General features: G+C 44.8%; 1 protein-coding gene across 1 annotated transcript in view; it reads right to left on the bottom strand.

Annotated features, from left to right (window-relative positions):
• ANTXR2 (ANTXR cell adhesion molecule 2) overlaps nucleotides 1-17,645 on the bottom strand; it is a 156,687-nt gene that overhangs the window by 40,150 nt on the left and 98,892 nt on the right. The window contains exon 16 of the mRNA XM_053404324.1: nucleotides 15,941-16,021. Within this exon, the coding sequence (XP_053260299.1) occupies nucleotides 15,941-16,021 (81 nt within the window). The remainder of the gene's footprint in view (nucleotides 1-15,940; nucleotides 16,022-17,645) is intronic.

Below are 17,645 nucleotides of genomic sequence, written 5' to 3'. Positions count from 1 at the left end.
GCTAGGTGCTAAATGGTTCCTTAAACCAGGGTTAAAGGTAAAGGCAAAGGGACCCCTGACCATTAGGTCCAGTCGCAGATGACTCTGGGGTTGTGCTGCTCATCTCACTTTATTGGCCAAGGGAGCTGGCGTACAGCTTCCGGGTCATGTGGCCAGCATGACTAAGCCGCTTCTGGCAAACCAGAGCAGCGCATGGAAATGCCGTTTACTTTCCCGCCGGAGGGGTACCTATTTATCTACTTGCACTTCATGCTTTCGACAACAGTCATATTTTTCAATATGACTTCTTGGTTCCTGAAATTCATTATGATTGTACATATAAAATATAATGGATATAATTATACTGGATGTGTTGCTAGTGTGTGAAAACGGTCAAGATTCAAGGATCCTCAGGCATGTACCTCCAGATGGTGGAGATGTCGGGTGCCATCTTGGCACCTGGGCATCTTTGCTTGGTCGCAAGCAGACCATGGTCTGACTTGGTATATTGCAGCCACCTATCTATGGTATGACCTGCTGCTGGATATCCAAGCAGCACCGTCTGTTTTTGAAGACTATTTAAAGCCTTGCCTGTGCCCCCAAGCTTCTGTTTGTTACTCCACACCTATCTCCCTTCTTTCCCCTTCCTTTATTTTTTCCCCGTCTTGCAGAATGTAAGCCTGCAGGCAGAATGTGTCTTGGATTCCTTTTCCTTTTATTATACAGTGCTTCAATCTTCAAGCACTTTAGAAATATTAAAATATTAATCTTCAGCAGTTCTGGGAAAAGAAATGCAGAACCGCTGGCTGCACCATAACCTCTGCAATACTTCGTCTGATTACAGATGGGCATGTTTTATTTTTTAAAAAATGATCTGTGCAGTCCATGCATTGACAGCAGCAGAAACCATATTAGAGGCTGCTGTTTAGAACGATTGCACCCAGTGTAATGGTCACATGTAATGTCTCCCCATCCGCTCAGATGTATTTATGTCACATTATGAATGGGGCTCGATGTCTATTAACACGTTGACCCAATGCTGTTAACTCTGACCCCTGAACGGGAATGCGAAAACGGTGGCACTAATGAAAGATCGCCCGCCCATCATCCATTCTTCTGATGCAAAGTTGGCCGGACAGAAATGACAGCCCTGTCCTCGTGATCTATGCAAATCAACCGAGGCAACATGCAACCATTTCCTGTTTAGTAAGGTTTAAAATGGCGAGTCAAGCTTGGGAATAAATTAATTCATGGAAGACTCAGGTTGACATCACTCAACAGGTGAATTTGCACAATCCAATCCTAGCCAGGATACGGAAAACAGGCATTTACATCCAGCCTCTTCCTGGTTGCTTTGCTCCAACTGGCGAATGGAGCCAACAAGACAAGACCTAGCTCTTCACCACAGCGTCCTGTTAATGTATGAACCCAGAAACTATGGTTAATGGCTTTACATACAAGCCAGGATATTCAGCCATTAAGTTGGCTTAATATGCTGGTTGGTTTGTGAGCCCTCCACCAGAGTTCCAAGGAAATGGGAAGCAACGCTTAAAAAACAGGTAGGCAGCACTGTTGACAAGACCAATAATCTGACTGGTACCGCTATTTCTACTTCTGGGTCCTGGATGTGGAATGTTCCCCTCCCACTGTTGGGCACTGTACCCTCCTATATATGTGCCATGGGAAATGCAGAAAGGGATTTGGTGTATTAAGGTGGTAAAGTCAAGCCCATGCATTGTTGACCTTGAGGATGGATGGCTGTAATGCACTCTTCGTGGGTCTGCCCTTGGCCTGATTTGGAAGCTCTGGCTAGTTCAGAATGCAGGAGCCAGACTGCTGATGGGTACACATAGCCAGAAACATGGGACACCATTGTTAAAACATCTACACTGGCTACCCATCTATTACCAAGCTAAGTTCAAGATGCTTGTGTTAATTTACAAAACCCTAAACAACTTAGGTCCTGGGTACCTTAGGGACTTCCTAAACCAGAGCTTTCCAAAATGTGTGTCACATGATATGTGTCCGTATCTCTTATAAGGGTTCAGTTTAACCGCCGGTTTGCTAATAAAACTGAATTATGGTGTTGCGAAACGATGCGTGTCTAAAAAGTGTGTCGCCAACATGAAAAGTTTGGAAAACTCTGTCCTAAACCAGTCCAGTTTAGTTAAAGATCATCTACAGGAATGTCGATTGTCCCATAAATTGGAGAGGCTCATTTGACATCAACATGAAATAGAGCCATTTGTGTCATCAGCCCAGTCCTCCGAAATATTCTGCCTATTCCACCAGGCTTACGCATGCAATCAAGAATCCATCTTTACCTGCAGCCTTCTGGGTGTTTTGGACTGAATCTCTCATCATTCCCAAACAGCTATGCATCTGACTGCAGTTCTGGCTTGTAGACTACATTTGTAATTTTAATGGTATGGTCTTGAAACTCACTGAGTGGTCTTGGGCAATGCAACTTGGATAAACTTGTATGTTAATACTGCAATCCTAATGTTACTTGCCTGGAAGTAAACACAACTGAGTTCAATGGGACTTAACTTCTCAGCAGACATCGTTACAATTTCTGACCATTTCACTAACTAACAGCACAATCCTAACTAAAGCTATTCAGAAGTAAATTATACTGAATTAAATTAGGCTTACTCCCAAGTAAGTAGGGTTAAGACTAACTAACTTACCAACCATTTACACACATGCCTGAGTGCCTTGCAGAAGAAATAGGAGGCATGCAACAAATGCAGTGGAACCTCAGTTTTCAAGCGTCTCGGAAGCCAAACAATTCGGAACCCAAATGGAACAGATTACATTTGACAGCCAAGGTTCCACTCTAAATACTAAAAATAATTTATATAATCCCTTTGGTACCCCAAGTTACATTTTGTAATACTTTGCTCCTTCACGCTTCCAACAATCTCTTAAGGAAAACTGTTGTTATTTCCAGTTGAAGAACTGAGGCTGACGGTGTACATACTGGAGACGAACGATCAATGGGCAGAATTTGAAACCGATCAGAAAAGCTCAATACTGACAGCCTCCCAAATCACCCACAAACAGATAAAAGATAAAAAGCCAATACCCCCTTTCATGAAGTGTCAAAACCATATATTATGGATTCTCCGCTGTGACCCCCCTCACTCTTAGAAGTTCAACTATTAACACCCTCCTAACAGGAAACGCAGGTGGCGCTGTGGGTAAAAGCCTCAGCGCCTAGGGCTTGCTGATCGAAAGGTCGGCGGTTCGAATCCCCGCGGCGGGGTGTGCTCCCGTTGTACGGTCCCAGCGCCTACCAACCTAGCAGTTCGAAAGCACCCCCGGGTGCAAGTAGATAAATAGGGATCGCTTTCTAGCGGGAAGGTAAACGGCGTTTCCATGTGCGGCTCTGGCTCGCCAGAGCAGCGATGTCACGCTGGGCACGTGACCCGGAAGTGTCTCCGGACAGCGCTGGCCCCCGGCCTCTTGAGTGAGATGGGCGCACAACCCTAGAGTCTGTCAAGACTGGCCCGTACAGGCAGGGGTACCTTTACCTTTACCTTTAACAGGAAAAAAAGGTGTGTAGGTAAATGCAGGCAAAAAAATAAAATCTAACTTTTCTATTGAAACAAAAAAAATTTTTCCTTCCAGTAGCACCTTAAAGACCAACTAAGTTAGTTCTTGGTATGAGCTTTCGTGTGCATGCACACTTCTTCAGATAATCTGAAGAATTAATCTTCTTCTTCAGATAATCTTCAGGTATCTGAAGAAGTGTGCATGCACACGAAAGCTCATACCAAGAACTAACTTAGTTGGTCTTTAAGGTGCTACTGGAAGGGAAAATTTTTTTTGTTTTGACTATGGCAGACCAACACGGCTACCTATCTGTAACTTTTCTATTGAAAGTCATCCCTTAGTATTAGCTAGAAGAGAACGGATGGCATGTCAAAGAGGCAAATAAGAGTAATGAGGTCGCTGTCCTCAGAGGGTTATGTTAAACAGCATTCAGAGGTCAAAGGTTAAGCTGCTCCTTATCATCAGGTTAGCTGCCTGCCAGAGACTATTTAATAAAGGCAGCATGGCTAGCCCATTTAAATGGAAGCGATTGATTTTCATTTAGCATTTGTCCACCACTGCCAAAAAATCCATTTCAGGGTGACCCACCACGAGGCAAGTCATATGTATCTATATCTATCGTTGGTGACAGAAGGCAGCAGAGCTAAGGCTGCGCTACCTGTAATTGAATTAATACACCCTCTTTGTGTTTTGCTTAAGTAAAAATAGAAAGAAAGAAAAAGCATACCTTTACGTTTCAGCTGCATTCAGGTTGTGACGCAAACTGTCAAGTGGGAGCATTTGTTAGCATTAAAATGCTAAGAACAGTGACACAGTTAAATGGAAATAAAAAGATGGGCAGCAAGATCTGTCACACCCCATCCTTCATGCAGGCCCATTTTTGCTGCCTGTGCCGAGGTTGATTTCGGGGAGGGGGGGGCGGATGTTGGGTGTACATGGCGGGGGGGAGCGGGAAAGGCTTGTGTCTGATTCCATCTCTCCTGACGTACTCCCACGGGCATAAAACAAACCCGCAAACCTTTAATTGGTAGATCAATCAAGTAAAGTTTCAGTTCATTAATCAGTGGGGGCTAATTTTAATTGCGGAGGGTAAATTTTAAATCAGCGAGGCTGTGAATTCAGGGGGCGTTCGTTGTTGATTTCACTTCCGGCACATTATTGTAACAGGGGATGAGAAATAAGGTATTAAAGCATGGGTAGGCAAACTAAGACCCAGGGGCTGGATCTGGCCCAATCGCCTTCTCAATCCGGCCCGCAGACGGTCTGGGAATCAGAGTGTAGAATGTGTCCTTTACTTAAAATGCACCTCTGGGTTATTTGTGGGGCCTGCCTGGTGTTTTTACATGAGTAGAATGTGTGCTTTTATTTAAAATGCATCTCTGGGTCATTTGTGGGGCATAGGAATTTGTTCATTTTTAAATTTTTTTCAAAATATAGTCAGGCCCCCCCACAAAGTCTGAGGGACAGTGGACCGGCCCCCTGCTGAAAAAGTATCCAGCCCCTGTATTAAAGGCTAGTCCTTTCTTTATGACGCTGGACTGTAGCTCTTTGCTTATCAAACTCTAAGTTGTTCTGCACTTCCGTGATCGATATCTATAAAAGGCACTTGCAGAATGAGACTTTGGTAAGATGCAAATTAACTGTGCTTTGTTTTATGGAACTGTGAAAAGCCCTCCCAGCAGAAGTCAAATAGAAAACAGCTCTGTGATGTTTAAAAGACATCTATGGGAAGGCATGCTTCCCATAGAAAGTAATGCAAAATGGATTAATCCGTTCCAGACTTTTAAAAACAACCCCTAAAACAGCATTTTAACATGAATTTTACTATCTAACGAGACCACTGACCCATAAAACAAAAGCAATAAACAATGTACTGCAGTCACACAATCAATCAATCAGTAGCTGAACTTCTGAAAAAAACCGGAGCACTTACTTCCGGGTATGCAGTGTTTGGGTTCCAAGTTGCTTGAGTACCAAGGCGTTTGAGAACCAAGGTACCACTGTATTATCTAGTTAGAGAATGGAGCTTTCTCTTAACTAGCAAGCCTCTACAGGAAACCCCAGAAAGACCAACTACAGCTGGCAATTACAGAAACCCCCTAGTGGCTGCTGGATCAACAACAACAATAATTTATTATTTATACCCCGCCCATCTGGCTGGGCGGCTCCCAACAGAATATTAAAAACACAATAAAACATTAAAAATTTCCCTAAAGAGGGCTGCCTTCATATGTCTTCTAAAAGTCAGATAGTTGTTTATTTTCTTGACATCTGGTGGGAGGGCGTTCCACGGGGTGGGCGCCACTACCGAGAAGGCCCTCTGCCTGGTTCCCTGTAACCTCACTTCTTGCCAGAAGGCTCTCAGAGCTGGACTTCAGTGTCCAGGCAGAACGGTGGGGGTGGAGAAGCTCCTTTGGGTACCATATTTTTCGCCCTATAGGACGCACTTTTTCCCCTCCAAAAATGAAGGGGAAATGTGTGTGCGTCCTATGGGGCGAATGCAGGCTTTCGCTGAAGCCTGGAGAGCGAGAGGGGTCGGTTTCCAGGCTTCACGGACCTCTCCGCAAGCAGCGGGAGCACTCCCGCTGCTTGCGGAGAGTTGCCTGCATGCCAAAGCCTGCGCACGCTGAGCTCAGCGCGTCCAGGCTTCGCGGACCTCTCCGCAAGCAGCGGGAGCCAGCGCTGGGCTCCCACGGCTTGCAGAGAGCTGCCTGTTTGGGGGCTGGGGTCAGGGGAAGCTCGGGCCTCCCCCGCCCCAGCCCCACGCCTGGGGGGAAATAATTTCCCCCTTTATTTCAACCAAAAAAAACTAGGTGCGCCTTATGGGACGGTGCGTCCTATAGGGCGAAAAATACGGTATACTGTTCTGCGTGGAGAAGTGCTTTCTTTTGTCCTGAATCTCACAACATTCAGCTTTTTTTTTGCATGTTCACCTACACTGGATTGATTCCTACGGGTTTAAAACACATACAAAATGTTGGTACTCATGACCGCGTTTCTTTTAAAGATGCACAAAAAGAAACCACCATTCTTGGAAGATGCACAACACCCCTAACAGCGACGCCTCGAGAAGTGAAGGCGGCACAGATCTTACTTGGTGTGCGCACTCGGTTATTTCGAAACGTTAATAACTCAACTCTTTAATATTTCTCCCTCCCCCTCCTACTTTTTAATATCTTAATGAAACTGTACTTCATTAATACAGGCTATGAGCATGCAAAAATTAATTGTGAAAATAATAAAATCACCGAGAGTTATAGGAGTACAATAAAAGGAAGGGATGGGAAGAGGTAAAATGAGATCTTCTTTTAAAAGTGCCCACCTGAAACTAGATACTTCCCATTTGGCTCACTTGCAAAGCCTTCCTCTTTCTGAACTATGTTTCTGTCTTTAAATCCAAATAATCAAGTTTAAGGGTTCTGTATAAATAGCATTTTTTTAAAACAGTGATGCAAGTGGTCTTTGTCTTAGCAGGGCTGTAAAGCAAGGTGTGTACACACACACAAGATTCAAATTTATTATAGCGCTGCTTCATAGCCTCCAACATTTCTTTCATGAAAACAGGGATGTCCTATTCCATAATAATTATAATTATACCCCACCCATCTGACTAAGTTGCTCCAGCCACTCTGGGTGGCTTCCAACATATATAAAAACATAATAAAACAGTAAGCATTAAAAAACTTCCCTATACAGGGCTATCTTGAGGTATCTTCTAAAGGTTATATAGTTACTTATCTCCTTGGCTCAGGGACCACACAACTTTATGCCCTCCAACACAGGCATAGGCAAACTCGGCCCTTCAGATGTTTTGGGACTACAGCTCCCATCATCCCTGACCACTGGTCCTGTTAGCTAGGGATGATGGGAGTTGTGGTCCCAAAACATCTGGAGGGCCGAGTTTGCCCATGCCTGCTCCAATATTTCTCCAATGAAAATAGAGATGTCCTAAGGAAAAGTGGGACATTTTGAGATCAAATCAGACACCAGGATGGCTTCTGTAAATCTAGGACTGTCCCTGGAAATTAGGGACACTTGGAGAGTTCTGCTGCTTACTCCCTTTTCCAACAAATCCAGAGCTCCTGCAGTCAACAGCTGCTGAGATTTCAAAGGCTACCATTTGCGTTTAGCTCCAGCTTTCATTGTGTGGCTGGATTTTTGAGGCTGGGGAGCATTTGGTCAAAACCAATGTTTTCCTGCAAATCTCCACGTTCTGCAATAAATAAACAAGCTTCAGTTCTGCAAGTGAAGCATTACTTTAGTCACCATCTATGTCTGGCTTCAGTCCAGTATATCTGAAGGAACGTCTCCACCCCTATCGTTCTACCCGGACACTGAGGTCCAGCACCAAGGGCCTCCTGGTGGTTCCCTCACTGCGAGAAGCCAAGTTACAGGGAACCAGGCAGAGGGCCTTCTCAGTAGTGGCACCCACCCTGTGGAATGCCCTCCCATCAGATGTCAAGGAAATAAACAACTATCTGACGTTTAGAAGACATCTGAAGGAAGCCCTGTTTAGGGAAGCTTTTAATGTTTGATGCATTACTGTATTTTAATATGCTGTTGGAAGCCGCCCAGAGTGGCTGGGGAAGCCCAGCCAGATGGGTGGGGTATTAATAAGTTGTTGTTGTTGTTGTTACATGGGAAAGAAATGAAATAGCTGATGAACCCGCACAGTTCTCTCAAGGTAATGGTAGAAGAGGTGTTTTTGTTTCCGCAAAAGGTAATATCCAGCTTGGCCTGAGATGGGCGTGGTTCTAGATCAAAATCAGCAGGCCAAGACTTTACAACAGTGTGGTCCAGATTATTAACAATGATGCGCCCAATCTAAAATTTAAGATGCAAAGCAACATGCGATGTCCTGAATGCTAGTAGCTGCGCCAAGTTATGTTACCAGGAGCTACTGACAGAGAGAATTAAATACAGAGATTTATGCAAATAGTTATATTGCACATGGGCTGGTGACAGCTCCGCAAACACATGTGCTCACCTCCATACAGACATAGAAAAAAAGTTATATAATAGAGAAATGTGTGCATGTATTTTGGAGGTGCGAAGAGAGAAGGGGGGAGAAATGAAAAAAGTGGAAGACGCCTTCCTTTAAAATGGCAAGTAATAAATACAGCACCCTTTAAGGAAGCATTTTACTACAACTTCCGTTCAGCTGTGGCTACATCACTTGTACATGGTGTGTATGAGAGCATAGGTGCATCTAGTTCACTGTGAAAATCTGCAATCCAGTGAATCCCCAAATCCCAAACTATTTATCATTATCTATACAGCACTATCAGTGTGCAGTCAGTGTTAAGTTTTAACAATCACCCAGATATGATTGTCAGCACTTACTTGGAACACGTCCAAAAAGCGGGTAAACATATTTATTTTCAGTCATTCATAAAATTCATCTGAGATTGTCAGCATTCACGTGTGACTGTCAACAATCACCACATTGTAACTTTCACTATGTCTCTGTGTATGTGTATACAGACACACATGCATATATATCAACAAAAAACCCAGTGCAATATGGACTTTTAAAATATATTGTCAGTCAATAAATCCTGTGTCTATACAAGCGCATCATATTTCACAAAAGAGCATCTGATGTTCCTATGTGGACAGTGTGTTAAGGACTTCCCTAATTAATAACCCAGATTAAAACCTCTTGGCAATCAATTAAGATTAATGACAGACGTCATTCTCCATTCTCTGTATGTGTCCCCCCCCTTCTCTTTCTTGCCCCTCCTCCCGGTGCCCCCTTCACAGGCTGTGAAAACCTTGGGTCGTGAAACTTTAATCCTGTTATCTGTTGCCTTCTCCATCTGAAAAGCCTACAGATTAACACAGCAGACATTATCGAATTTACAACCAGCCGCTCGGACAGCTGCCCTATTTTCTACAGTTAATGGAAAAGGAACTAATCTGGTTAAGAGCGCGGGACTAGTTCATAAATCTGGGTGCACAAGACAGTTAAAGCTGTCACGTTTCCTCTGGAGAAGAGCAACTGAATTAAACTGTCAGCTTTCTGCTTGCTGTTTCTGGGAGGGTAGCAAGCCCTTCTGTAAACTAGACTAATGAGATACGCAGCATTAACATAAACCACGTCAGTTCCCAACAGGTCATAATGGCTGTGCTGGAATCAGGGAGTTTGCGTTTTTATGATGGAGCATAGTTATATATAGATATGGAAGGGGTCTCATTCCCTGGCAGCCTCGTTCCGATTAAAACGCAACTGCTTTTGTTCCCATTTACCTCATAGCAGGGCATCCTAGTGGAATGCAAAAAAAGGGAGAAAAATGGCTATATCAAATATTGGCAATGCGCTGCAACAGAGAGGGCCAAGGTAAACCGCGAAACAATCCCAGCCCTCTAATGCTTTGCAACGTAGCCAAGTTGATATTTGAAAGCTGCAATGGGGGAGAGGGAAATTAGCAATGCACACAGGAAGGGAAAGGAAGGAGGCTTCACCTTCCTGAGGAGACAGGATCCCACCTGCATTCTTCTACGCAGCAGGATGTACGGCGCAGCACATCCCAGGTATTCATCACAGTCAATTTGCTGCCTTGCGACTGGCCGCCAATATTTGTACCCTCCACCATTTGTAAGAAACAATTTCGTTTCCCACTCTCCTCTGCAGTCGTCTTAAAAAGGAAAGGGACCCCTGACCATTAGGTCCAGTCGTGACCGACTCTGGGGTTGCGGCGCTCATCTCACTTTATTGGCCGAGGGAGCCGGCGTACAGCTTCCGGGTCATGTGGCCAGCATGACTAAGCCGCTTCTGGTGAACCAGAGCAGCACACGGAAATGCCGTTTACCTTCCCGCCAGAGCAGTACCTATTTATCTACTTGCACTTTGACGTGCTTTCGAACTGCTAGGTTGGCAGGAGCAGGGACCGAGCAACGGGAGCTCACCCTGTTGCAGGGATTCAAGGCGCCGACCTTCTGATCAGCAAGCCCTAGGCTCTGTGGTTTAACCCACAGTGCAACGTCGTCTTAGGATCAAGCAATAGCCTCTTCTCAAGGATGCAACATGTTCAAGCAGCCACTGCACACCAAGGAGGCTGTCGTATGATCAGGGTCAAACATCCTTGAGCCCTCAAACACAATCCACACACAGTTGGTCTTCCCAAGGGAAGAATCAAATGCCCAATGCGCCAAATTCTGAGCACACAGAGGTAGAGAGGGCAATCCAGAAAGAGGCACTGGGACTTCATTGACTGGATACTGGGAATAAGAGGCAGTGTGGCGTTAAGCGTTGTTCAGACATTAAAACAAACACAGGTGCAAGCAGACAAGTGTTTGTATGAAATAGCACACACTTGCTCAGTTGTAAAGCTCAGCTGCTAGGTACACAGACTGTACACTCACCAAACATTACATGTGCAAAGCAGATGCTCTACCAATGAGCTCTGACTCCCTTGCCCATGAAGTGAGCCAGCAAAAGAAACCACAAGACGTAACCGGCTGTAAAGGTAAAGGTAAAGGGACCCTTGAACATTAGGTCCAGCCGCAGACGACTCTGGGGTTGCAGCGCTCATCTCGCTTTATTGGCCAAGGGAGCCGGTGTACAGCTTCCAGGTCATGTGGTCAACATGACTAAGCCACTTCTGGCGAACCAGAGCAGCCCACGGAAACACTGTTTACCTTCCCGCCGGAGTGGTACCTATTTATCTACTTGCACTTTGACATACTTTCAAACTGCTAGGTTGGCAGGAGTAGGGACCAAGCAACGGGAGCTCACCCCGTCGCGGGGATTCAAACCGCCGGCCTTCTGATCTGTGGTTTAACCCACAGCGCCACCCGCGTCCCGTAACCGGCTGTACTTTTGAATAAATAAGGTGTACTATTCATTGTATCAAATTGTAGATTTCAACAGAAGTCTCATAAAGTTCAACGAAGAAAGCAGAAGACCCAGTGGATCAGTTCATTCTATAGTCAGTTCATGCATAAGGTCCATATATATATAAGTGTCTATTCCACCTGTCTGTTCATAATCCACATGAAGAGTTGTTACAGTTCCACAGAATCCTTTCACAGTGTCTAAGACAAGAATTTCTGGAATATTAGCCTTGTTTTGCCATCCTAGGCTTCGTCAGCAGTACAGGCTCATATGTAACGTTACAGGATAGTGGATCTTATAGCATACTATTGGTTGCAAGGCTAAAATTCCGGAAATCCTTGTCTTAGACTCTGTGAATGGATTCTGTGGAGCTGTAACAACTCTTCATGTGGATTATGAACAGACAGGTGGAATAGACACTTATACGTGTATGGACCTTATGCATGAACTGACTATAGAATGAACTGATCCACTGGGTCTTCTGCTTTTTTTGTTGTACTTTATGAGACTTCTGTTGAAATCTACAATTTGATACAATGAATAGTACACCTTATTTATTCAAAAGTACAGCTGGTTACGTCTTGTGTGTTTATTGAGTATGTTTCACGTAACCAGAGGTTTGTTGTTGTTTAGCAAAAGAAACCAGTCTGGGGTTTCCTGGTAAAGGATAGGCAGGGGGCAAGCTCAATATAGCAATCTCTGCAGCTTGATTGTGTAAAGAAACAGATCAAGAAATGCAAGATGATTCTTTAACACCTCCACTTTATCTTTCTGCTGTGCTGTGTTGCAACTGGCCCTGGCATTCCAGAATGCTTTGCAAGAGGCAGGAGGGAGTTTGCTCTTGAAGCCTGTTTGGTAACAAGAGGTTCTCAAAACTCCACCGCTGCGTTCAGAACACGACCTGCAACCACCAGGATCCATTTCCTATTTTAATTCTAGAGCCAACTCAAACAAAGCCCTGATTCTGAACCAAATTCTGCTAGACCCCAGCAAATTGGCACTGTGCGAGGGGTAGTGAAAAATCTGTTTTGAGTTCATAAGAACCGTGAAGTACAGCATGCTTGCGTCTTTTCAGGATCAACGGTAAGTTTCAGTGTCAGTAAGTTTCAACAGCCAGCAAAACCTAAGAGGAAGCGGGGAGAAATAATAATAATGCCCTCCACACACAAAATAAAAAACCTTGAGTGGTGTATGAGTCTGTGTGCCAGTGTTGGACTCATAAATCAAAATGCATGAGCCGGCTTAGATAAGGAGCAAAGGAGGATAATGCGCATGTTGAAAGCTGTGCCAGTTTTCTGTCTATTGCTGCCCAAAACCCCTTGAACAACAAGCAGTGAAAGGGGGGGGGAGCCAAACCATCTCCTGCAACAGTGCGACAAGGTGTCGCTGCAACAGCGTTTCAACACTCAGGCGGCTGCCTCGGTTGTAGCGATGTGGTCTGAAGGTGAACGTAACCTCAATTAAATCCAAGAAGCACTTCTGAGAATTAATTGGCTGTTTTACAGAACAACCCCAAAAGTATTGCTGATCTCCCTTTCTTCTTCTCCCCTCTTTCTCTCTCTCGACTTTAAACAAACGGTGAGGGTGTGTGGCGGTGCATCATTTATAAATTACCTTGTTGGCACGCACACACACACACACACACAAAATCTACACCCGCCCCAAAACACCGCTTTGAAAAACAGGGAAAAAACAAACACAAGCCCAGCTCCTGCTGAGGACTCCGGCACGTTTGATGGAAAGCCTTCAAAAGAGTTCACGGCTTAATGCAGGCTGTCTATGTGGGGACTTCGATCCATACCTGCTGTCCCCTGTCAGTCCCTAGAAACTTGGTGGCAGATGTTGCCACGTTAAGTTGTCTCTGAAGTGGCTCTCTCTCCCCATCTCCCCACCACAACAGAGTCAAACTACATTAGATCTCTTCTATTTGTGCCTCGGGCATGTTTGGGAGCGCAGCTGTGCCAGCCGCCCCCCACTCTACCTTTCGTGTTTCAGGGCTCACCCTCTCCCCCCCCCCCCGGGCAGGAAATCTGAGACCAAAAAACACTGTTTTTCCATCCTTAACTACATCTGCTGACAACCCAGAAGCCTCGCTGCAGGCTGGCGCTGGAGTTGGGCCTCTGCTTCGAACAGATGTCAACAACAACCTGCTAGCTCACACCTGTACAAGCCTCCCTCACCTCGCCAGTTGTGGGCTGAAAAATTCATGACTCCGAGGAGTTCCGTCCACAATCAAAGCTTTTCCGATCAGCGGCGGGTGGCCCTCAAACTGGGCCAGCATCGCTCTTAAGTGTCTGGAAGAACTGCGGAAAGGAGAGGCGGGAGAGAGGGCCCTCTCCTTTCTGGTTCTTGATGCTTCAGCTTCAATTATTTCATCAGAAACTCGCATTCAAATGGGGCTTCTTTGGCAAATGGGAACGAGATGACAGGAGCCCCTTTCGTTTCGCTCGCTGTTCAGCGTGACAGTTGTATTTGCTTACTGTGGTTTTGTTTACTGATTCACACTCGCGTGAGGTACCGATCTGAACTGAGGAATAAACGAAGAAATTTTCCTTCAGGGGATTAAAACGTGCTTCCCCCCCCACAACCCAGGCAGAAGCTGTGTTCTTGCAACACCACAAGTCACACCCAAAAGATGGTAACTGTCTTTAGCACTGTGTTCAGCAGCCAAATTATAGATTTTCAACTCTCTTTCTCTCTCTCTCTCTGATTTTTTCCACAGAAATCAAACGCTGGCTGCTGTTTATTGAGGTAACGAAAGTCTTCTCTCATGGAGGCCTTAAGAAATGAGAGTCCATTTTTTCCTCCCTGCCGTGTAAGTAACTTACGGAAACCACCTCATTCTTGCAAGTATGTAAGTCAAATAAAAGGTGGTCAATATTTAAGCCGTTCTACTGGCAAGCACCCAAACCCCTTGCTTGATCCAGAAGTGAACAGCAACAAAAAGGGTTTAGGCACAAGTAAAAATAAATTCAAGAGTCTGTTGCCTTGTTTTAACTGATCAAAATGTATTGAACGGGTAAGATAACTGACGAATGAACTAAACACTGAAGCTTGATGCATGCTCTATTAAAGATAAAGAATTTTGGATAGGAGGTGGCTGAGGAATTTAACAAAGACTCAAACATACTGGCTTCCTCTTCATCAGCCTCTATCACATCTGCATGCTCATGTCATTTTCTCTGCAAGTCAAATGCTATAATCAAATTTAGCACTGACAGCCAAATAAATTCTGTAAATATCTCTGTCTCCCCCCCTCCCAACACACACATTTCCTGTTTGTCAGTTTCCCAGTAACTCAAAACCTTGCCAGAATTTTGCATTACTATTTGGGATCAACAAGTCTTGGATATAAAGCGAATGGAAAAGGCAAAACAAATCCACCAGGTGTTCCTTGCTCTTGTGGTTTATAAAGTCCTAGGAAGTAAAGATGGTGCTAATTAGTCACAGCCCTCTGATTTATATTAACTGCATGCAAATATAAAATGTTATTTGCTACAGCCCTCCATTTAATGGGACTTCAATGCCCTCCCCCTTAGAGGCTTTGGCCTGGGGGAAAGGCAGGGCCTCAGCCCTAAGCTTAATGTCCACTTTTAGGTCTAGCACAGGTCTCCCTTTGCAGACCGCCATAAGTCACACAGGGAGCGATTGGAATTTCAGCCATTCTCTGCCATTTTGGAAGGCTGTAAGGGAATGAGATCAGAGACTAGTGGTGTATAGCATCTGTTCTTCGATATCAGCAGCTTGCGTGTTGCTAGCTTGCACTCTTTATAAAGATTTGAGGAGTGGTGTTATTACGCCTCTACTAATATCCATGCCAGGTCACTCAACCATTGCTGCTGTGTCTAGCAGATCAAGATAACCAGGTGACAGCAGAAACTTAAAAAAAAAAAGCAGGGGCAATTAGAATAAGATCTATTACTTGATTGTTGATGTAAAGCTTTGGAATGTACCGTACTTTTCTGTGTATAGGACTAGGTTTTTTTCTTTAAAAATTATGTTAAAAAGTGGGGGTCATCTTATACATGGATAGTGCATAGGGTGGGCGTGTTATTGGTTGCTGCGGCAATGGTTGGTGTTGATTGGCTGATGCTGCAGCAAATGGGTGGGTGATTTGCAGCTTCTGCCGTTGATGGGACAGATGAGAGGCGGATTTTAGGATGCGTGTGGATGAGCGATTTTCAGCAATCTCCCCCCCAAAAACTCAACAACTCTGTGCCATCTTCCCCCATTTTTTAAAATTTGAGTCCCCAAAAATATGGGGGTGTCTTATATATGGGGGCATCTTGTAGACAGAAAAGTACGGTGTTTTGTATAGTTAAGCCTTTACCTCTATGTTCGGTACAACTGTGCTTTATTTTACTGCTATGGCTAGTGGCTGATGCAAAGAAAGATTCTTCTGATCTGGTCTGGTCTTCAAACATCTCCAGGAAGGGATGGGGGAAAAACCTTGACTGAAACCCTGGACCTGAATTTATGTAGGCCATCGTTCCATACACAAAAGAGAAGAGCCCTGTGGAGAGTGGTGAACAGCACAGCAAACAGGCACAAACACGTAACACGCACCTCATCTCCCTGCTGCGGTCGCATCAAAGATACTCTGTCATACTGCCGCCTCAGCAAAGCCCACAGCGCATCGAGACGACCCTGCAAAGAGGAGACCAAGAGGACGTTTGATTAGCTGGCGTACACGGCGGCCGTTCTCAGAATCATTAGCCGTCCTTGGATATGTCTCGGGGATCATCTTCCGCCAAATGACACTGTAGGACAATGAGCGCTCCTTAAATGGGATGCTATTAAGGCATAAATTTCGCTTAATGGGAACACATTGAGCCAACGATGTGTGATTAAGTAAGTGGTTCTTAACAATGTGTTAAATGAGTGGGAAATTCTAAGTTCAGGTCTTTTACTATTTTGACTTTAAGGGACTTTAAAAATAACACAAAAAACCCTGCATGCACATATGAAAACCAAGTAAAGATTAAGCATCTTGTTGGTCGAAAGACTTTTCCAAACTCTCCTTTGTTTAAATGAAGTTTGTCTAGTCAAAGCAGGTGCTTACTTCTAGTACTTTTAAAAAACCTAAGTCTATAAAAAGATCTGGCTGGATCAGGTCCATAGCCCATCTAGTCTACCATCCTATCCTCACACTGGCCACCCAGGTACCTGTGGGAAACCTGTGGGATGTGAAACACAAGAGCAGTCAAGTACAACATTCCTAGAGTGAACATGTTTACACATGGGGAGGAATGTTTGTCCAGCCAGCAGGTAAACTTCCTGTTTCCTTCTGGGCTGGGACAGACTTCCTCTGCATGTGACTAGAGGTGGGCATGGCCTCACCTGTGCAGGTAATGACAAAAGCACAGGGCAGGGCAGCCATCTCTCTCTCTTTGACTACATGCATCGAAGAAGCAACATCTGCTTAGCCAAAGATGTTCTCTTGGCTTCCAACCAAGAGAGGAAAAAGGGACTGTCTTCTTATGAGATAGTTTCTAGGTATATGTTACTTTTCTAAGCTAAGACTGCCTTCGGGGATCCTATTGTGAACAGAATGATGTGTGAGTAAACCTTTTTATACTTTTATAGAAGACTGTGTCGTGTCTTATCTTTTATGAGGGAATAAGGGGAAAATACCTGAACAGTTATTATAGAGGCTTTAGCGAGCCTGAGCAAACGCATCCGCTGAGTTTAAACAAAAGAGAATGTTACTCTGCTAAATTGTGAACTTGTTAACACAAGTTGGAAAAGGATATAGTCAGACAATATATCCTCTCCTGCATCCCTGAACATTCCCACAAAACCCGCAAGCAGGATTCAAGCATAAGATAACTCTCCCCTCCTGTGGTTTCCGGCAACCGCTATTCACAAGAATTGCTGCATCTGACTTTAGAAGCAGAGCATACTATAGCTAGTAGCCATTGACAGCCTTTCGTCTCCATGAATGTGTCCAATCCACATTGATGGCTATCACTGCCTCCTATGGAAGACGGTTCCAAAGTTCAGCTATGCATTTCCAGTATTTGAGGCCATTATGCCTTCCCTCCTTGTCTCGGCAAAACACCTCCTGCATGTACCCCTTCAATTTTGTGGCTTAGGGCCCTCGTATTTACGGGACCGCCTCTCCTGGTATGCCCAGCAGAGGCCCTTAAGCTCCATGAATAATCATAGTTTAGAGGTTCCGGGCCCTAAGGAAGTCAGATTATCCTCCACCAAGGCCAGGGCCTTCTTAGTGATGGCTCCAACCTGGTGGAATGCTCTGTCCCCTGAGACC

The sequence above is a fragment of the Podarcis raffonei genome, chromosome 9, assembly GCF_027172205.1.
Source record: "Podarcis raffonei isolate rPodRaf1 chromosome 9, rPodRaf1.pri, whole genome shotgun sequence".
Classification (NCBI taxonomy): Eukaryota; Metazoa; Chordata; class Lepidosauria; order Squamata; family Lacertidae; genus Podarcis; species Podarcis raffonei.
Note: the sequence above shows the minus strand (reverse complement) of the source record. Positions and strands in the feature narration are given on the sequence as shown.